This window comes from Phaethon aethereus, assembly GCF_964289735.1.
Source record: "Phaethon aethereus genome assembly, chromosome: 1".
NCBI lineage: Eukaryota > Metazoa > Chordata > Aves > Phaethontiformes > Phaethontidae > Phaethon > Phaethon aethereus.
Window position 1 is genome coordinate 36792498 of NC_138575.1, and position 18761 is coordinate 36811258.

General features: G+C 35.6%; 1 protein-coding gene across 1 annotated transcript in view; it reads left to right on the forward strand.

Moving 5' to 3' along the window:
* Positions 1 to 489: 489 nt before the first annotated feature.
* SLC16A7 (solute carrier family 16 member 7) overlaps positions 490 to 18761 on the forward strand; it is a gene marked incomplete at both ends in the record, with an annotated part of 29252 nt that continues 10980 nt past the window's right edge. Inside the window, one exon of the mRNA XM_082014406.1 lies at positions 490 to 703. Within this exon, the coding sequence (XP_081870532.1) occupies positions 490 to 703 (214 nt within the window). The remainder of the gene's footprint in view (positions 704 to 18761) is intronic.

An 18761-nucleotide genomic window follows, 5' to 3' on the forward strand; every position in this document is an offset into this window, starting at 1 on the left:
AATTTTGCTAAGGTACCAGTAAATCTTGCTAACAAAATGGCATTTTGTGATAATTTACTATAACTTTTTTCCATTGTTTCCTGTAAGACCAATTTCCATTTTTTTTTTCCATTTCATTCCTGTGCTAAATCCACACTGTAGATAGTAGAGCCACACAAACACATCACTTTCCAATAAGTGACTAATCGCAGATACAACTTCAGTGACTGAGATCAGTGATTTGTAATAGTTGCCACATACTGAATAGGATATTGCAAATATTCTTGTCACGTAAGTTTTTTTGCAGAACAGATTTTGCTTCTAAAAACAGGTACTTGCACTCTGTGGTCTCATGAAAGCTGGAAATCGGTCTCTGCTCTGAGGATTCTTTATAATCCCTGCAGATGATGATTGAATACTGTAGTTTGTTAAAGAAAAAAGGAAAACTGTTTGAAACTTTGTTTCTTCTCTTCTTTTTCAGCATAATTGGAAAAGTGACAGAGACCAAAAATGCCACCAGCAACAGCAGCACCACAGTACCCACCTCCAGATGGAGGTTGGGGATGGGTTGTGGTCTTCGGGGCTTTTATCTCCATTGGATTTTCCTATGCATTCCCCAAAGCCATCACGGTATTCTTCAAAGAAATACAAGAAATCTTCGACACATCATATAGTGAGATAGCTTGGATATCATCGATAATGTTGGCTGTCATGTATGCAGGAGGTAAGACATTTGTGAAATTTGCAAAAAAATATATATTTTTTTTTTTCCCTATGGTCTTGAAGCATTTAAAGTTAATTACTACCAGATTATATTATTACCTAAATATTTACCAAATTACATTTTTTCTTTTTAATCATACTTTATCACAGAATATTGGTAACCACATCATCATTAAAGTAATGCTCACTTTCCCTTTTAAAACATTTTATATTATCTTCCTTTTTGTTTTCCCCTTAGGGCCTTTTTTTTCTCTACCTAATTCTATTTTGCAATTTTGCCCTAAATTCAGTTTCTGAGAACTGCATTTTCCAACAGTGCAATGCCCAAGTAACTTCTCCTGGGGCTGGAAGTGCATTTGCTCGGTTTCCACTGCCTTGGTGAGATCTGTCAGTAGATCAGATGATGGAGCTTAAACACAGAATATTATTATGGAAATGAGAGTTCGTTAGTCAGGAACAGGTATTCCTTTGTAGACAGGGGTTTTATATTTTGTCCTTATTTGTCCTAAAATAAAATCTTACTTTCCATTTAGGTGAAGAGCCATGTTTCATACATGCCATCTGTATGACAGCTAAGATACAGACAATCTTATTCTTGGGACTGAAATGAACAGTGAACATAAATTCTCTGATAGCTTTTTTCTTTTGAGCAAGCAAGTAAAGAACAAGACAGATGAAGAAGTATTTTAAAGTATACAGCCCTGTTTAGGTACTAAGTGTCAAACCTGCTTTGGCAGGTTTTGTTTCTATCAACCTCAAAGACTAACTGTTAAGTTCTGCTTGACTTCTTCATTTCTTCAGAATAATTTTTTTAAAGTATTGGTGGGAGCTAGCTGCTACTTAGGCAAAACACTTTTTCAGGCAGTCCAGAGGTCTGAATAAGTTATTTCACGCAGTAGATCTGGCATTGCCCTTTCTTTGTATGTTGTGCGGTAACAGCTTGGAACATCTCAGACTGTTTGCAATGATGGAGAAACTAAATGCATACATTTATATATAAGTGTGTGTACGTCTATGTACATATGTATAAATGTATATACACAGAAATGGAAAACATTGTGCCAATAGCACACTGAGATTCAATATCATTAATCACTGAAGAGCATCACTCCAATATTTTTCAGAAGTGGTATCTGCATAACAGTAAAGTACAGTATTATCAGGTCCAGTAAACAATCTATCGAAGGAAGGTCTCGTTTTCAGCATGGTAATTTTTTATCTCTTATTTCAACTACCTACATTCTGACACCTGAATGACCCTAGCTCCTTTAGCAGCCAGGGAAGAGAGGTAGGTGCCTACAGAGAGGGATTCAGGCTACCTGAGCTGCTCTCTCTGAGTACCTGTTTTTCCCCCTCTGACTATAAAAATGAACCTGCAGCCAGCATAGCATTAACTTAAGCACCTCAGGTAAATATTATTCGGTTAATGGGATGGAAAATGGATCCTTTTTTCAAATGTGAGCAGAGACAGAGACCTTATAAAGACATCTTGACAAGTGGTGTCAATATCAACAAAAGCTTGCAGTTCAGATATTTTGCTCCCTTTTTTATTCATATACTAGTAGAGAAACATAAATTATTCATATACTAGTAGAGAATCATATAGGATTTTATGGGACCAGCAACAATAACCAAGTGATTCACCGAAATTCACCAGGTGAAGAAGTAACTTGAACTAATGCAGTCAAGAGTGGAGTAAAAGAGCAGGTGTGTCCTCTGTCACATTCAGGTCCCCTCTAATGTAGTTGCTTCTTTAGGATGCATCAGCATTCGCACTTACGTGTGTAACTGTGGAGTGTACGTGTGTAACTGTGGAGGCCCCTGAACAAGTGCTGGACCCATCTGGAACAAGGGAAGAGCACAGGTGTTGAAAAGCTGGAGTTTGCTTCTGTTTTCCTTATGCTCTGGCTTTTCACCTGGACTCTTTTTCACCACTTTTTCTAATCGGAGCTAGATTTTCTAAGGGCAGGTTTGCTTTATAGTGCAGGTGCTGTTCTTTATGCCGTCTCTGTCACCTCAGAGTTCCCCCGAGTTTCATTAACAGTGCAGATGCAAATCACGGGACGTTTAGCTGTGGTCGTTTTTATCTGCAAGGTTCAATGTGCACAACTTTTAATGTAAAATACAAAGCATTCAGTACCAGCATACTAACTTCACCTGTACATTGACATTAAAAATTACAAAATGGTTTACTATTCATTGTGCTAACACCTACCCCAGTCACTATGAAGATTATCAGCACAGGAACAGTAGGCAAAGTTGTTTGGTTATCTTGTTATAGACTAGTGGCTTTAAAATGCTGAGAATGACGACCCTGCCTGATATAAACACTCTTTGAAGCCATAGCTTTTCTAGAACCACTTCCTAAAAAATAGGCCATTTAGACAATCACTGGCAGAATATGAAATAGCAATCAGGAAAAACATTTCAGAAGGAAATCACTCCATTGTTTTTACTGTCTGAAGGTGGTTTGATTCCTTAGCATTTGATGTGCTGTAATGTGAAATACACGTTCAGACCATGAGAACAAGGTGTATTGTTTACTATGAAGTGTGATACGTACGTCTGTGATGAACTCTCTGTTCATCATACTGCTAATTAAGGTAACCTGAAAACATCTAAGATCTGTCATCCTCATTAGAGCTTAGCATTCAACCTATTAATCATCACAGTAGGGTCAGTGGACAAGTTAGAGTCTGTGCAGATGCTCCTTGCTTTGGAGGCTGCAGCCTCTTGCAGTAATTAGCTGGCATCTGTGTTTCGGTAACAAGGTATTAACTTACCTTTCAATGACTGAGGGGAAAAAAAAAAAGAGAAACTAATAAAAGGCATCCAGTAAGGAGCTAAAAGAATGTTAATTATGTTTATCACTTACTTCATACTTAGAATAAATGGCATTAAATTATAGCACACCATCTGGCAATCCATATGGTCTCCTGCAGTCCTGGTTAATTCCAGCAAATAGGTCAAGCACAGCACTCACCCCGTTAGGAGGGCACTAAGCAGAGGTGACAAATCTGATAAATCTAATCAATATGAAACTCTTTCCCCCTCTCAATCTGGCATAATATCCACTTCCATACTGGTTGTTGCTGGTTTTTATTTTTGTTTGTTTATTTGTCTTCTTAAGCTCACGCTCTCTCCCCCTCCACCCACCTCCTGGATGTTTGTTAGAGTTTACTAAAAAGCCATCTCAAAAAGCAAGTTCCTGTGATGTGATCAAGGTTACAGGTATTGCACAGCCTCTCCTGTCCAGCTCATGCTTGAAAAAAGCATCCTCCAGAGAAGAACAATAGTTCAGTCTCCATGGCAACTCCTTCTTCTGCCTCTCTTGAGCAGACTGTCAATTGTATTAAATTAAGGGTGATGTTTTGTGATGGACTCCTGCACCCGAGGGACTGTGACTGAGACCACCAAACTTTTGTTTCTGGAGGACAGGAGCTGGGATAACATGGAAGTGGCTGAGTTGTCCTGACAGGGCAACCTCTGTTGCTGTTATGTGTATGAACACGTATATATTAAAAGTGTGTGCATGTATGTATTCATGTACTTGTAGAGCCATACGTACGCTCTAACACACACAAGCATCAAAGAATTGAAGAAAAAGATCAAATACATTTGAACTCAAGTTTTCTCAGTTCATTCTTCTCTTTTTCAAAACTTCGCCTCTCACTTTGTGCAGCGTTAACAGCCGAAGGTGATCAGAGAGCTCCTTGTCGGAGCTCGATCTGTTTCCAGTAAAAATGTTTTCATTGCTTTCAGTGTAGGTTTGATAGGAGCCTTAGTGGCAGCTATGAAAGCCATGTGACAGGTCCAGTGATTTCAGACACAGCTGACCTTGAGGCTTAGATTTCCTTAGGGGAAAAGCAGTTGGTTTACTCACTTGTCCTTAACTCTTTCCCTGACATTTTTCCAAGGACAATTTCACTTTGGGGTTTTTTTTCTTTGTTTTGTTTGGGTTTTTTGTTCCAAAATATGTTTCTGGGTGTAACATTGGGTTATAGAGGCTGAGGGCTGATAAATCCTTCAAGCCATACCCAGCTGTGAAATGTGGGATAGTCTTGCTGGTCTGAAGTTCAAAAAAGAAAGGTCCATTTAAATTCCAGATGGTATTTCTAAGTAAATAATTTAAAAAGAATCTTTGTAGCTCTTTTGAAGAAAGATGCTATGTAAGTGTCAGTAGTGGCCATTACCATTTTTCAAAACACGCTTATAATTAAAAAATTCAGCATTTAGTAGCTTCCTCTCTCTTCTGTATTTCTTAAGTTATTCAAGTTTGAGGTGAAGTATTTCCAAACAGCAGCAAGCCCTTAAAGGATTTTTCAGGTGACAACATGGAAGTAATCTATAGACAGGTTCTCATTTTGACTCTGTCAAATATTAATTTTGGAAAATAACATATCATATGGTATGTTCAAAATATTTGTGATTTTTTCCCAGTGGGTGTTTTGGTGATATTGCTGTGAAGATGAAATGGCATGCACAGTGGAGATGACAGTTGTGAGCTCCATGTTACACAAACAACAGATGGTTATGGATTTTTGCTTTTGGACAGGACCTGGGCTCCTACGCTTTTCTTCCTTCCTGGAACATGTTCTTATTTTGGTTTTACAAATACTGGCACAAGGAATTCCGTGGCCATGGATAAGGAGATTGAGAAGCTTTCTTAAATTGACCTATGTCCTTTGTTGTCAGGGACAAGGGTTTTTCTCCATCAGAATATGCAAAGAAGTGTTGAATTTTAATAACCTCATTTAGAGTGTCCTTGAAAGCAGAACTTATCAACTTTCTGAATGCCTCATGGGCATGAGGGAATACTTCACATTTAGCCTAAAACATATATAAAACATCTATGTCAAGTTAATTTGAGACTTGCAGATAAAGGAAAAGAAGTCATAATGAGGTGACACAAGAACAGAGCATTTTGAATCTTACTAATAAATGGAGATAAGTACAAAAAAGAGGTATCAAGAGTAAGAAAAATAGTATAAATTTACAGTAGTTCAGTTTTTAAAAGAATACCTGAATGCTAAGGAAGCCTGATAAAGCCTCTGAATGGTAATACAGCCACTTCTGGCACTTCTTGGAAGGCTTTGAGTTTTAGTAAAACTGTACCGTGTATGGCAGTGTTCTGAGGTAGCAATGGCTGTTTTACACAGAGGCCTTCCCTAACATTTAGAAGACACTCTTTAAAATGGTCATGGGAAGAAAGATGAAAAAAGGAGATGTTGTAGATAATTTAACACAATTTTTCAAAAAGGTTTGTCGTCCTATCTACAGGAGCAAGCTGATTTTTTACTCTGCAACTTGTTACGTTTAGCTGAACAGATAAGAACTAACTGTTAAATATTCAGTGCCGTGTGGGGATCCAATTTTGCCAAGTTTTCATGAAACACAGTTTTTACTGGGATCTATTGAGCCACACTCAGGAAGCCAGTGTCAAAGTTAAGGACATGCTACCACTGAGAGAAATAAGCTTTTTTTGTCTTTTATTGTATGTTTATGTTAATTTTGAATAATTGTCAAGAAGAGATTATGTGACAAAGAATTCCCACTGTGCTTCTACCAAGCTCTTTCAGTATCCAAACCATAGGTTATTAGTAATGATTTGATGCATATCATAGAAATATTGATGGTAACTCTAATTTAATTATCTCAAGCCCTGTATTAAAACACTTCTCATTTCCATAAAAGTAGGCAACATGGATTGCATGATGAACATTAGTTAAGCACTCCCCCTATTTAAGGCTTTGTATTTGTCTTGATCTTCATTTGGTTTTATAGCCAGGGATTTCTATAAGTAAATTAATCAATATTGACAACTTTTTTATCTGCAAAGAAGATTCTTTTTTGTTTCCTACTTAGTTTCAAGTAATGGGTCAAAGTCAAACAATAATAAATACCATGCATTATAAAATACATTTTCTAAGGGACTAAAACTTCGGGTTTGTTTAGGACAGATATCAAGAGACAAACTTAAGCCTTTGATATGTTCATTGAGCCCTGTAAAACTTTGACCAAGGAATGCTTATTTTGTGTGTACTAATAATGTTGGAGAAGTTCCCATATAGTTTTTCATATCACTGGATCATACAATGGTTGAATTTGTGATGTGTGTCGCGTAATTCAAAGGTAATGAAACAATGGCCTAGCACAACTGGGAATCATGAGATATTTAAGCAGATACCAGAGAAGTACTGTGGGGAAGGAAAAGTCTATCTACTCACGCTGTGTATACCATTGTAGTCACACCAGCACTTCAAATGAAATAATAAACCCAGCACTTTACAAAGAACTTATTATAGAATTTTACTGGTCCATTGTTTTGGAATGTCTAAGAACTATTCCCTTGTTTATTTTGAAGGGTATATTCAAGGGAAACAGAGTTGTGCTGATATGTTTAGAAGATATTCTAAGCCAGTATCAAATGGCAACAGCTGAGATTTTTACTGTGATTCGTAGATAGGTAGACACATAGATAGATAGACACATAGATCCATAGTTGTTAACAGAGGTAAGTGGACCAGGGACTTAATGACAGGTTCATACTGATGCCAGGAGAACTACAGAAATCAAAAAATGAAGTGGCTTTAAATTGTCTTTTATGATTCCTTTAAACACTCTTTTAATTGACTAACCATTTTCAAAGATTTTTGCAGAGATATATGACACATGTAGATAAACATGTGTACCATACGAAGAGTTTTTGATCTGTCAGAGCCTTTTCATCTAACAGGATATCATCTAATAGGATATCATCCTATTAAGACCACGTATGACAAAGAGCACAAACAACTCCAGCTTTAGTAGGTAATACATGTTTCGTTGGTGCATACAAGCAAAAGAAAAACTTACCTTTCTTTTCCACAAATTTTGGCAAATGAAAGAACGTGATCAAAATAAGAGACTGTATTGTGAAAGAAGATATTGATTTCTTCATCTAGTTCAAACACTTCTTGCAACACTTTCCCACTGGTTTTTTTTCTATGTCCTGCTTTGAAACACTTATCATTAAGCACTTTGACTGTTAGAAAACTTTGAACGAAGTAGTGCTACCCTTACAGCTTTTTAACAATAGTAACTAGAGATTATATGGATAGGATTCATGTGTTTAGCCTTCCTCAGCATAGGCTGAACCAGTTGTCTAGTCATCTTCTGTTGACAGTCAATAAAAATAGGAATTTCTGATTCATCCCCTCCTAAGTTGAATGCCTGAAGCATATCAAATGAATCATGTTTTTGAAAGACTTCTCTGTCTTTTCGGTGCTAAAGGAATCTAAAGGTAGAGTTGAGATGTCTTGCACAAATCTGAAGTGATGACACCCTACATGATTGTTGCCCTATACTAATACATTATACTTCTCTCCCTAGAGATCTTGAAATCTAAGAATGTTCCTGTTTGTTACAGATATGCACCCATGCATAGTGATTTTGAGCTTGTTCTGGTTAAGGTTTGATTTTCTTCTTGAATATTCCTCTTATATGTTGCATGGGTTGTAATTCTCCCATGGTTCAGTGACGCTGACTCAGTTTTACTAGTTTTGATACTATTAAAAATACCTGGTAATTTTAAGATTACCTATTAGCTTGTAAATCTTCTCCAATCTTGCAGTGACTTTCCTCATACCCGTAATTCTCATATATCCATCACCACCTAAGAAAAAACCACAACTGGGAGAATGGCTGGTTTGTCTAATAATTGACCAAGTTTACCTTCTTCTGTAGCTGATTATAAGCTGATAGAAATCTATGGATTTGTTATCTTTTCTTCTATTCTGTGAATGATTTGAAAGTTGAATACACTTCAGCCTCTTTGTAACAAGATCCCCAAACAGTTCCCTATCAGTATCAGCTGGCAATACCAATTTTGTCGTGGTACAAACCTTACCCATACTGGCCTCCTATGGAGGACTCCTTTGCTTTTCCAGGAACAGAACTTGCTTGACTGAAATTTTTTCTTCTTTTACAAGAATAAGCTTCCCTGTCCCCTGCATGCTGCTTCCAAATTTGCAGATGAATCTTAGCTTTTATCTTCTTGCTATTTTCTACATCATAGAATATAACTTAATGTCAAGACTTCCCAAAGTCTCTGCAATGGCTTTCAAGGTAGGACTGGCACAAGAGAAGGCGGCGGGTGTCCTGTTTGGCCATCCCTAGAAGGGGGAGTAATCCCGTGGCCTTGGAAATAAAATTTCACTCAGAAAAGCTTCAAGAGCAGTTCTCTTCTAAATTATTTGAATTATTGACAAATACCCAAATGGCAAAATTAATCCCTCCTTATTGTGACATTGCCAAACTTTGAGTGTGTGTAACTAAGTAGCTGAATCTGTTATTTGCCTAATCAGAATAGTTGTAATTTTCAGAGCAACAAGTAAATAAACAAGGTGCAATAGATTTTCCTTCTGGATATTTTAATTAAAGACTGTCTTTGCAGGAACTATTCAATCCATAAGAAACCAAGACTCTATAACTGCTACCATGAAACATTGAATTAAGGAACATAAGGTTTTAAACTGGTGAGAAGCAGCATGACATTACTTATGGTGAAATAAGATTTTTAATTTCTCTAGTGAGTTAGTTAGTAAGTTAGTTTATCTGGACATCTGCCCAGCAAAATGCAATAATACAAAAGAATTAAAGTAAAATAGCTACATAATTGATAAGGAACTTTAGGACATGTGCTACATATGGTGAATTTGCAGGTCATCTTTGAATTTACAGCCAAATGTTCTAAAGTCATAGTTTGGCTAGTGACACTGGAAAAAAAAAAAGAAGATGACAGTAGAAGAACTTACAGCAGTTCCATTGATATACATAGTGATGAATGACAGTTTTCACTGATGATGTTATGCTCTTATCAGAGACATGTAAAATAACTGCCTGGGACTCCACTCCAAGTATGGGCACCATGGTGCTAATACTGCACCATCTGCTTAATTTTAATTACTTTACTGATCTCATCAACTTCAAAGTTAAAATACATTTTTCACCTGCTTAAAGTCAACATATAAACATGTTTATATAGTTATGCAAATATGTTTATGTATAGGTGTTTCTAACATCAAGATCTCTTGAGAGTATACCTTCAATGACTTAAGTGCTCCCAGAGGCACTCATTAAGATCTAATTTTTATTTACATCAACTTTAAAAATATATTATCTATAAACAATTCATGTCTTTTCCCCAAAAGAAAATAAAATTTAGAAGATTAGCTTTAAGGATTTACAGTATTTGAGCAAAACTTTATTTACTTTATTAAAGTAATCATTTGATTAAACTTTTTAATATGACTTACTTGTACGTAAGCTTATCTCTGTTTCATAAATAAAAAATAAAAATCTAAGGACGCAGTACAATTTGACCTTAAGTATGAGTCTCCTAACTTTAATTCAAATTTATTGCATTCCATAGAGTTCCAGTGCTCCAAAGTGCACTGAGTAGTGGAGAATCAGGCACCGTGACTGTAATTGTTCTGATTATTCATTGAAGGAACAAACTATGTAACAAAACACTTTCAGGTAGTGACCTGAAAGTGTATGATCCTCACGTGAGAAGAGAATGTAGTCAACATTACAGGTGGTTGTGTGGGGCTGAGGCCTGGATAATCATTTTTGATTAACAGATTTTTATTGTAGAAAGTTACAGAAAATCTCAAAATTCAACAAAAAAACCCACAAACACCTCTCCTATGGACTGGACTTGCAGATGGACTACACCTTCCGGAACATGATGGGGCAATTCATCTCAGAGTGAGGTCCAGTGTGTGTTATGTGACATTGCATATACAATAATGAGCAACACAGTCCAGCAACTTGGCTTATACTAAATGAACAAACTGTAGAGCTGCAATTTTTTTAGAGATAGTTTGGTAACATTTAGAAATGCAATACAGTACCGAATGATGTGAAACAAAATGTTTGCAATTACTTAAGCTAAGTAAAGCTAAGAGGAAGAATTAGATCATAGGACTGCTGCATAGTTATATTTCGAATTTGTTTATTTGTGGGAAAGAAGACATTTGAGATACTTTAGAGTGATTTATTTGAAGAGTTAATTCAACTGAAAATTATGAGACTTGAAATTTTTATTTCACCATAGAATAAAATGGATGTTAAAGCATACGAGTGTTTCATACAATGCTAGTTCTTAATTTATGTATCGTTGCTTAAAAATCGAATAGCATGACACAAAGATAGTACATGTGGGATTGATTCTCTTGGCTTTTACACAGCATCTTACGTTATACCTGTGTAAAGAGTGTGCAAGGCTATAGAAACCATTGCCATTGTGATTTAGAAGCTTTTCATATTTACTTACTCAAACGTAAACAGTAATCTGAGTGCAAAGCACTTGACCCTATAGTCAGAGAAACAGGGCTGAAGTGGCATATGGGACTAAAACAAGAACAAATTTATATGATAGAATTTCTTCTGGATCATTGCTCCTGATGTTATAAAAAATTTACCTGAGAAGGTGTTCAGATATACATATTGCCTAGATCAGTCATCTTTCTAACCAGTTGCTTTTCAGTAAGATGTATTAAAACTTACTAAAGAAACATAGTTCCCCCTGTGGGAAGAAAAGAATTCTTTCATTAGGAAACCTAAGCAATATTCTCCTCACAGGCACATGTTAAATCCTTGCAGAAGCAGGTGTATTTCACTGGATTATTTTAATATGTTCTGGCTGAAGAATATCAACATAACTCAGTGGATGAAAGGTGGCTCCGGGAATGCATGATGTCTAAGCAGCATCAGTAATACAAATCATGGGAAGCCTATATTTTAATGGGCACTAATTTATTTTGAATTTATGATGCATCACAATCATTAGAAGGAAGCTGCTTTATATTACATGGTGGAGAATAAGGTTTCTGACAGTGGTGGCTTGTTTCATTTCTTTACGCCAGGTAAGAAAATATGCCTGGTTCAAAAGCCACACAAATATTGTCTTCAAGTGCAATAAGATGGCAGTAGCTCAAAGCCACTTCATGTTGCTTTTTGCAGCAGAGTTCAAATATTCCCTATTCACGTAAGCAAACCTGATCTAGACTGTCCCTACCCCTGCACCCCCCATTTTCAGAAGACCTTGTCTGTAGAGGTGTATCCTCTACAGGGGAAAGGACAGCGTATAAACATTATATATGTTCTTTCCTCTCTAGTCCAGGCAAAACACAAATGCCATAAAGACCTTTGCCCAGCTCCCTCATAACATATTCCTTTTCTGCTGCTTAAGTCCCAGGCTTCCTCTACTAATTTTTCATGATTCTTTCAGTCCTTATTTGGTCATATGTTATGAAATATTGTTTCCTTAGGGGAAGGCATACTTTCCCCCTCATTAAAGGAAGCCATCACGTTTTGGTCAGTTACAGTCCATGGAAAGTGTATTTGTTGATCCAGTCCACAAAAGAAATGGCATGTGACTATACATAGGACACATCTAAAAATTTGAAAGACCCATCAGGTAAAGTTCTTTCCATTGTAGCTGGAAATCTAAAAGTGCCAACTTGATGACAAATTCAACGCTGATGACAAAAAGTATGTGAGGTGGGTATGGGAATATGCAAAGATAAACTGAAATCCACTCAGATAATGTATAGATTAAAAAAAAGTATCTGATTTCTCTTTCAATTCTACCGGGTAGAGTGTTACTCTCAGGCATGTGTATATTGCTGTAAAAGGCTAGGGAGAAGCAAAGAAAAAAGAACGAGGAGGGAAGAGATTAGAACTAATTCTTAAATTATTGATTAATCAGTAAATATTTTTCTGAAGGTGATTATTTCTAAAAAGCAGTTAAATGTGGGTTGTCTAAAGTTTAAGTAAATTGGAAAATGTTCTGATCTGAACCTGTGGGACACTTTCAGAGTTTTGTACCTGTTCACTAAGTTGTCTCCAAAGGTTCTGCTTCCTCTAGAGTGTAATAATGGCTATTGATTCAGGCACAGCTGAAATAAAGAAATGCATTGAAAGATAGAAAACATGACATAAATCTTGTTACTATTGTTGATCAGGAGGATAATCTTTTGATAAGTTTTTGCTTTTTGTTATTCTAGTTTTGATTTTTTATTTGTGTTTCTAGCCATTTAACAATTTATGCTGCTTTTAGTCTTTTTGACCTGGAACACAAGATCTTCAGTGTTACCTTTACATATCATTATATAATTAAACAGATTTTCTCAATATATATACATCTTATTTTTTCACTTGTCTGAAAACAGTGAAAAAACCCATGAACGAACCCCCCAAGTATTCTCACTTTTAATTGACAACTGAATGTAGTTGTGTCTCCTCCTGCCCTCCATCCCAGATTCTCATTCTCCCTTTTTGCAAAATACTGGGGAAAATGCGAATTCTGTACCTGGTATGATCCCATTAATATACTACCATTGTCTGCACTTACACTCTAAATACCTTACGTGCCAAAAGCTAATGAGGATGCTCAGTTCCCCTTTTGTATGATATCCTTGAAGCACAAATAAATCCCCTCCCCTCCTCTTTCCTTTTCCCTTCCCCTCCCTCTTCCCTCTTCCCACTTCCTTCCCTCTCTGTATTTTTCAGTAAAGTACATTTTAAGCTTAATGATACATATGTGTTAAATAGCATTTGTGTATGATCTTGAAATGTTATTGACAATGACCTAAATATAATGACTTCTCAGGACACTTTCAAGTTATAAATACATCCAGATTTATACTTCTCATTACATATATTCTGAATATGTAGATGAGATTTAATGATCCACTCATGATCCATAATTCACAGTAAGTGGTCCACGGAAACATCATAGGTAGTAGATTGAGTATTTTCAATCTGAAGTTTAATTATACAGTGCAAAATTGAGGCCAGAAAGGAGTATGATAAAGAAGCAACTAGTAAGAAGCATGTATCTTGTGCTTTCTCTGAAATTAAATATTATTGCCTGTAACAATATATAAGGAGTCATTTCCAAGTTGAGTTACTTATAATATTCTTCTGGAAGAAAACAAATAAACTGCAGGGTAAAAATGGGATATTGTATGAACATTAATATGATGGGCAATTTATAGAAGACAGAGAAATCCAAATGACAATATTAATCTTAACTGCAGTTGGCTGAATTTTTCACAGTGAATGCATTATCTGAAAAATGTAATGATTGGAGTTGCAGACAATATACCCTGCATTCATAAGCACAACTAAATAGCCTGTGCAAGGTCTTCCGAAAGTGTTTCTATGACTTTTTGCACACTGTGATGTCTGCGAGTCTTCCAAATGACAAAGTATTGTTCTGCTTCCAGGGAAAGTAGCCAGAGATTTTTATGAAGGAGTATAAAAATCATGCATGATAATAGGGTATAATAAATAGGAAGTGGTGAGTAATGAACATTTGTGAATATTGTGTTCATATGTGCATACACTGATCTGTAGAAAAGACAGTCATTTCTCAAAGAGGAAGAAAGGGAAATATTTGTAACTAGCTAATAACAAGGTTTACGAAAACGTCTATGAAGAATTAAAATAAATATTTTCAAGCACTGTTTGTTTTGGTTGTTTTTTTTCTTTCCAACAATTAGCTCTGAGACTAACAACATATCTTTTATTTTCAAGTTGCTGTAATTCTATTTGTGATAATGGTATACTGTAACCTCTGTCTTTCTTTTCATTTTTATGATCTGCAACAATACAGAAAATGGTCCTCCTTTTGTAACAGCAGAACATACAGAACCTGTTTGGCCATCTGGTTCATGCAGCTAGCAGGCGTAAAGACAAGTTTTATAGCTAAAAATTGTAATCTGCTTTTGCAAGGCACAAAGTATTAAACACTAAGTCTTCTTCAGTTACAAGTTTTCAAATTCTTTGTACTTGAATGGAGCAGTTTGCAGATTTCCAGGTGAAAAATACTTATAAATGGGATGATTACAGGAAGAAACAACTCATTTATATCATTAGGAGTCAAACAATCAGATGAGGAAAAGTGGCGGGTTTTTTTTGTCTTTTTTGTGTTCATGTGTTTGTGTGAATATCTGGTTTCTATGTCTGGGCATAGCAGTTTTTTAGTAAGATTATTTTTGAGGTAGAAAAACTAGTAGAAATACTGGATCACTATAAATGAACCTCTAGTTTCAGATTAGTATTAAATCTCCTTTATTCCCTATAAGCAGTGATATTAGATAAAATTTACTTTAATCTTTTCAGAAATGTGATGCTTCTTTCAGTACAAGTGCTCAAACACAGACATTACCAAATTGAAATAAGTCTTTGATTTGCAACCATCCACAAAGAAAGAAGGAGCAGCCACTGAGGTGAATGGATAATACTTCAAGGATGAGACCTCTGGAAGAAAACCACTAAATATTTTCATTGGAGCATTTCTATACTTAGTTATGCCTCCTGAAATTCCTGGTGAAAACCTGAAAAGGATATAAATTAGTGAAGTTTATTATTTATACCTTCATATTAACTACTGCTGTAGAGAATGATATTTGCTACTATTTATATATTAGTATTATTACCCTTGCTGTATTTCCGGAGAGGAAAAATAGGTGAGTCCTTGTTTGGTTTTTCATTTGAGGAAGTAACCTTTAATGGCACGGGTTCATTGTGCATGTCAACACTAATATTATTTAGGTGAAATCCCCAATATATTTTTGGGGTCTTAAAAGCTGTTTTAAATTTAGATTCATGCAAGCCTATGAAGTCCTGAGGAGTTAATTGCAGTTAAATACTACACTTTAAATATTAATTGTCTGTCTTCTGCAGGAAACTTCTGTTAATTCTTCCAATTACCTCATATTTGCCACTGAATTTTCTGATGTTCATGTTGATACACTACAAGACATTTACTGCTTAACTTACAAGCTGGTTGCATTGGTTTTCTGAGAAAAAAAGGACATTTTCCTGAGAAGGCCGTTTGCATGCACATATCATGTGCTGATGCTATTTCCAGCTATTCCCGTTACAGAGGCATGCAGGCCACTTCGTGAAAAATATGTGCCTGGTGTTACAATGTCTCTATTTATATGCATCTCTCTTATAGGTGCTTTGATTCCATCTCATCATTAGCTTGTTCCCTCCTTTATTCTTTGTTGTTTCTTGCCTTTTTCCAAGTTGAAAGACTAGTTTTTGCAAATATCTATGCGTGGGCTTCACTTTACTCAGTGATACTGAAGGTTACTGGCATACAAATACAAGGAAAGTTTAAAAAAATGCTGAAATATTTTGCTGCATCTGATTTCATTTCACTATAAATTTGTCAGCGTGAACTTTGGGCAATTAATTTTGGGACAGAACTTTTTTTTGTAGTCGGCGACCATAAATGTTTCTGAAAGCTACTGAGTGTTCAGCAGCTCATAGAATTGCACTAATTTCCTATTAAATATTATGAAGTTTCATATTGCTAATTTCAAAAGAAATGTCATAAATCACCTTAAAGTCTTCTACTTTGTGATCAAGTGTTTTAGCCTTTCATGAAAAAAAATCTGTTGCAGAGCATGCAGAAGATAATTGATATAAAGCACCAATATGTATCCATGTAAATAGTCAGCATTGCTATGCCTTGATTAAAAACTGGGCAATATTCTAACTTTTTTAAATTCATAGATATAGAGTAATTTGCTAACTTGAAGATGTTTTCTAAATTATACAGTCCATTACTCCATACACATTCGCACTCTAGCAACCAAGAAAAAAACTTGTAAGACAAACAACAGCTTTAATCAAAATACATAATGCCCTTGTTCGTGTCTCTGATATATCGCTGGGAAAAAAACACCAAAATACCAAAACAGATCAAGGATCTGTATTTTCTACATAAGAGCAATACATTTAGAGCAAGCATCAGCACCACCGATCACGTATTTTGTTTCTTCTGAACATTTCAGGAAAAGGACAGCTCATATTTGCAGCCAGACATATGTGTTCCTGACTTGAGCACATCAGTTCAAAATTATCGTGTATAACCTTTTGGGAAGAGGAACCATGAAGAAGCAGCCAGTGTGTTGAGGTGCTCAACCACCAGCCAGGCTCTTGTAGGTTACCACAGACATCATTACTGTATTTCTTATAGAAGTCTTGAGGAATATCTGAAGGTCAAATTAATCCTCATTAGTAATGAAACGATGGAAACTTAATAGAATTCAAGGATCCTTCAGGACAGAAGTGAGAATGTGTGCATTCAGGGTAATGACACTGAGGAAATGTAATTAGAGGAGGGGAAGTGGTGAGCAAAGTGTGATGGATGGTTGAACGACTGACTGCTTACTGCCCGGCATGCTGTGCTTTCAGCTGCTGCCCTATCTTAACTCATAGTTCAGTGGCCCTAACTCAATGTTAGCTATTTCTTTTTGGTGATATTTATTGCAAGAGCAATTTTTCTCTTTGCTCTCTGTTAATTTACTGTATTACCTCGGTTTACAGAATCAGTGCAGCCAGTTGTAATTATTGTAAGAAGTGGAAGACAAATACTGCCAAGTGGAAACTACAGAGAAGGCTTTCCAATGACTGTTGAACTATGTTACCTTCATCGCTGTTACACAAACACATAGGATATGTCAGAAGCGCAGGTTACCATTCCCAGAAATGTAATAATGTGAATCTAACACAAAAATAGTCGCGTGACATTTTAATATTTTCAAATTCATAGATACTTTTTTGCTTTTTTTTCTGTCTGCCTTCTCTAAATGCCTATCCAAGAGTACTAAAAGTATTTAGACAAAGGTTTTTCAGCTAGAGATGACTGTCACAGAATGCTCACTATTTTGACTTAGTCCTGCTTGAGAAAAGCAGTATATTTATAAAGCATTTTCCAACTTAATAACATGATCATACTCAATTTTGAGTTGCTTTTCTCCTGGATGCCAGCTATGACATTCCAATAGCAGTACTAAGTACTTGCTTAAAGCATTTGTGTTTGAAGGAGTTGTTTTAAAGTGAAAGATAAGGTTCTACTTTAGCAAGATATCATGGATTCTTTGCCAAATGAAGCAAATTGGCCCTTGCAAGTGCATTTTATATCTTTAAAAAAAAAAAGAAAAAGTAGAAGAAAAAAGAAGAAGAAAAAGAAGAAGAAGAAGAAGAAGAAAAAGAAGAAGAAGAAGAAGAAGAAGAAAAAGAAGAAGAAGAGGAAGAAGAAAAAGAAAAAGAATAAAAAGAAAACGAAGAAAAAGAAAAAGAATAAAAAAAAGAAGAAGAAGAAGAAGAAGAAGGAAAAGGAAAATGAAAAGGACAAGGACAAGGAAAAGGAAAAGGAAAAGGGAAAGGGAAAAGGAGAAAGGAGAAAGGAAAAGGAAAAGGAAAAGGGAAAAAGAAAAGGAGAAAGGAGAAAGGAAAAAGGAAAAAGGAAAAGGAAAAAGGAAAAGGAAAAGGGAAAAAGAAAAAGGAGAAAGGAGAAAGGAAAAAGGAAAAGGAAAAAGGAAAAGGAAAAAAAGAAAGTCTGACTGATATTAGCCAGTAGTTTATCCTAATATTAATTTTTGGAGCTCCTCGGGCTTTTCCAGCCTTGTAGGAAACAGAAATAAAAAATAAAGCTGAACTGGAAAGAACGCCGCATTGACTCTGCAGAGCAGATGACTGAAAATGTACTCATGCTTAAATCACTTGACTTGACAGTATGTAATCTACAATATTGTATTAGTGCAACTTGAAACATTATTATTGCATTTATTTTCAACTTCTTTCAGCAATCCACTTTATTTTAATAAATGTTGTATTGTTCAGACAGTCATTTCAGGTTGCTTTGGATTAATGACACTATGAGCACTATATGACATTGTCAATATATGTCTAAAAAGTTATCTTTATATCAAGAAGTGTCATCTCTAGTTCCATACTAAAAATAATGCAGGTAGCAAAACAAAAAGCATAAATGCACTGGCTGTATGTGAACCAATTACAGATGTGAATGATCTTTACTTACATCACTGTATTATAGCAGTGAGAAATCAATCCAGGACTAATAACGTAAGTACTAAAACATAGATTACATAATTTTTAAAGAAACTTTAATTCCTACAGTGAATATATATAGAATAGACCCAAAGATGACCTCATTGTGGACATAAAAGGCAGTTATGTCAGTTTGA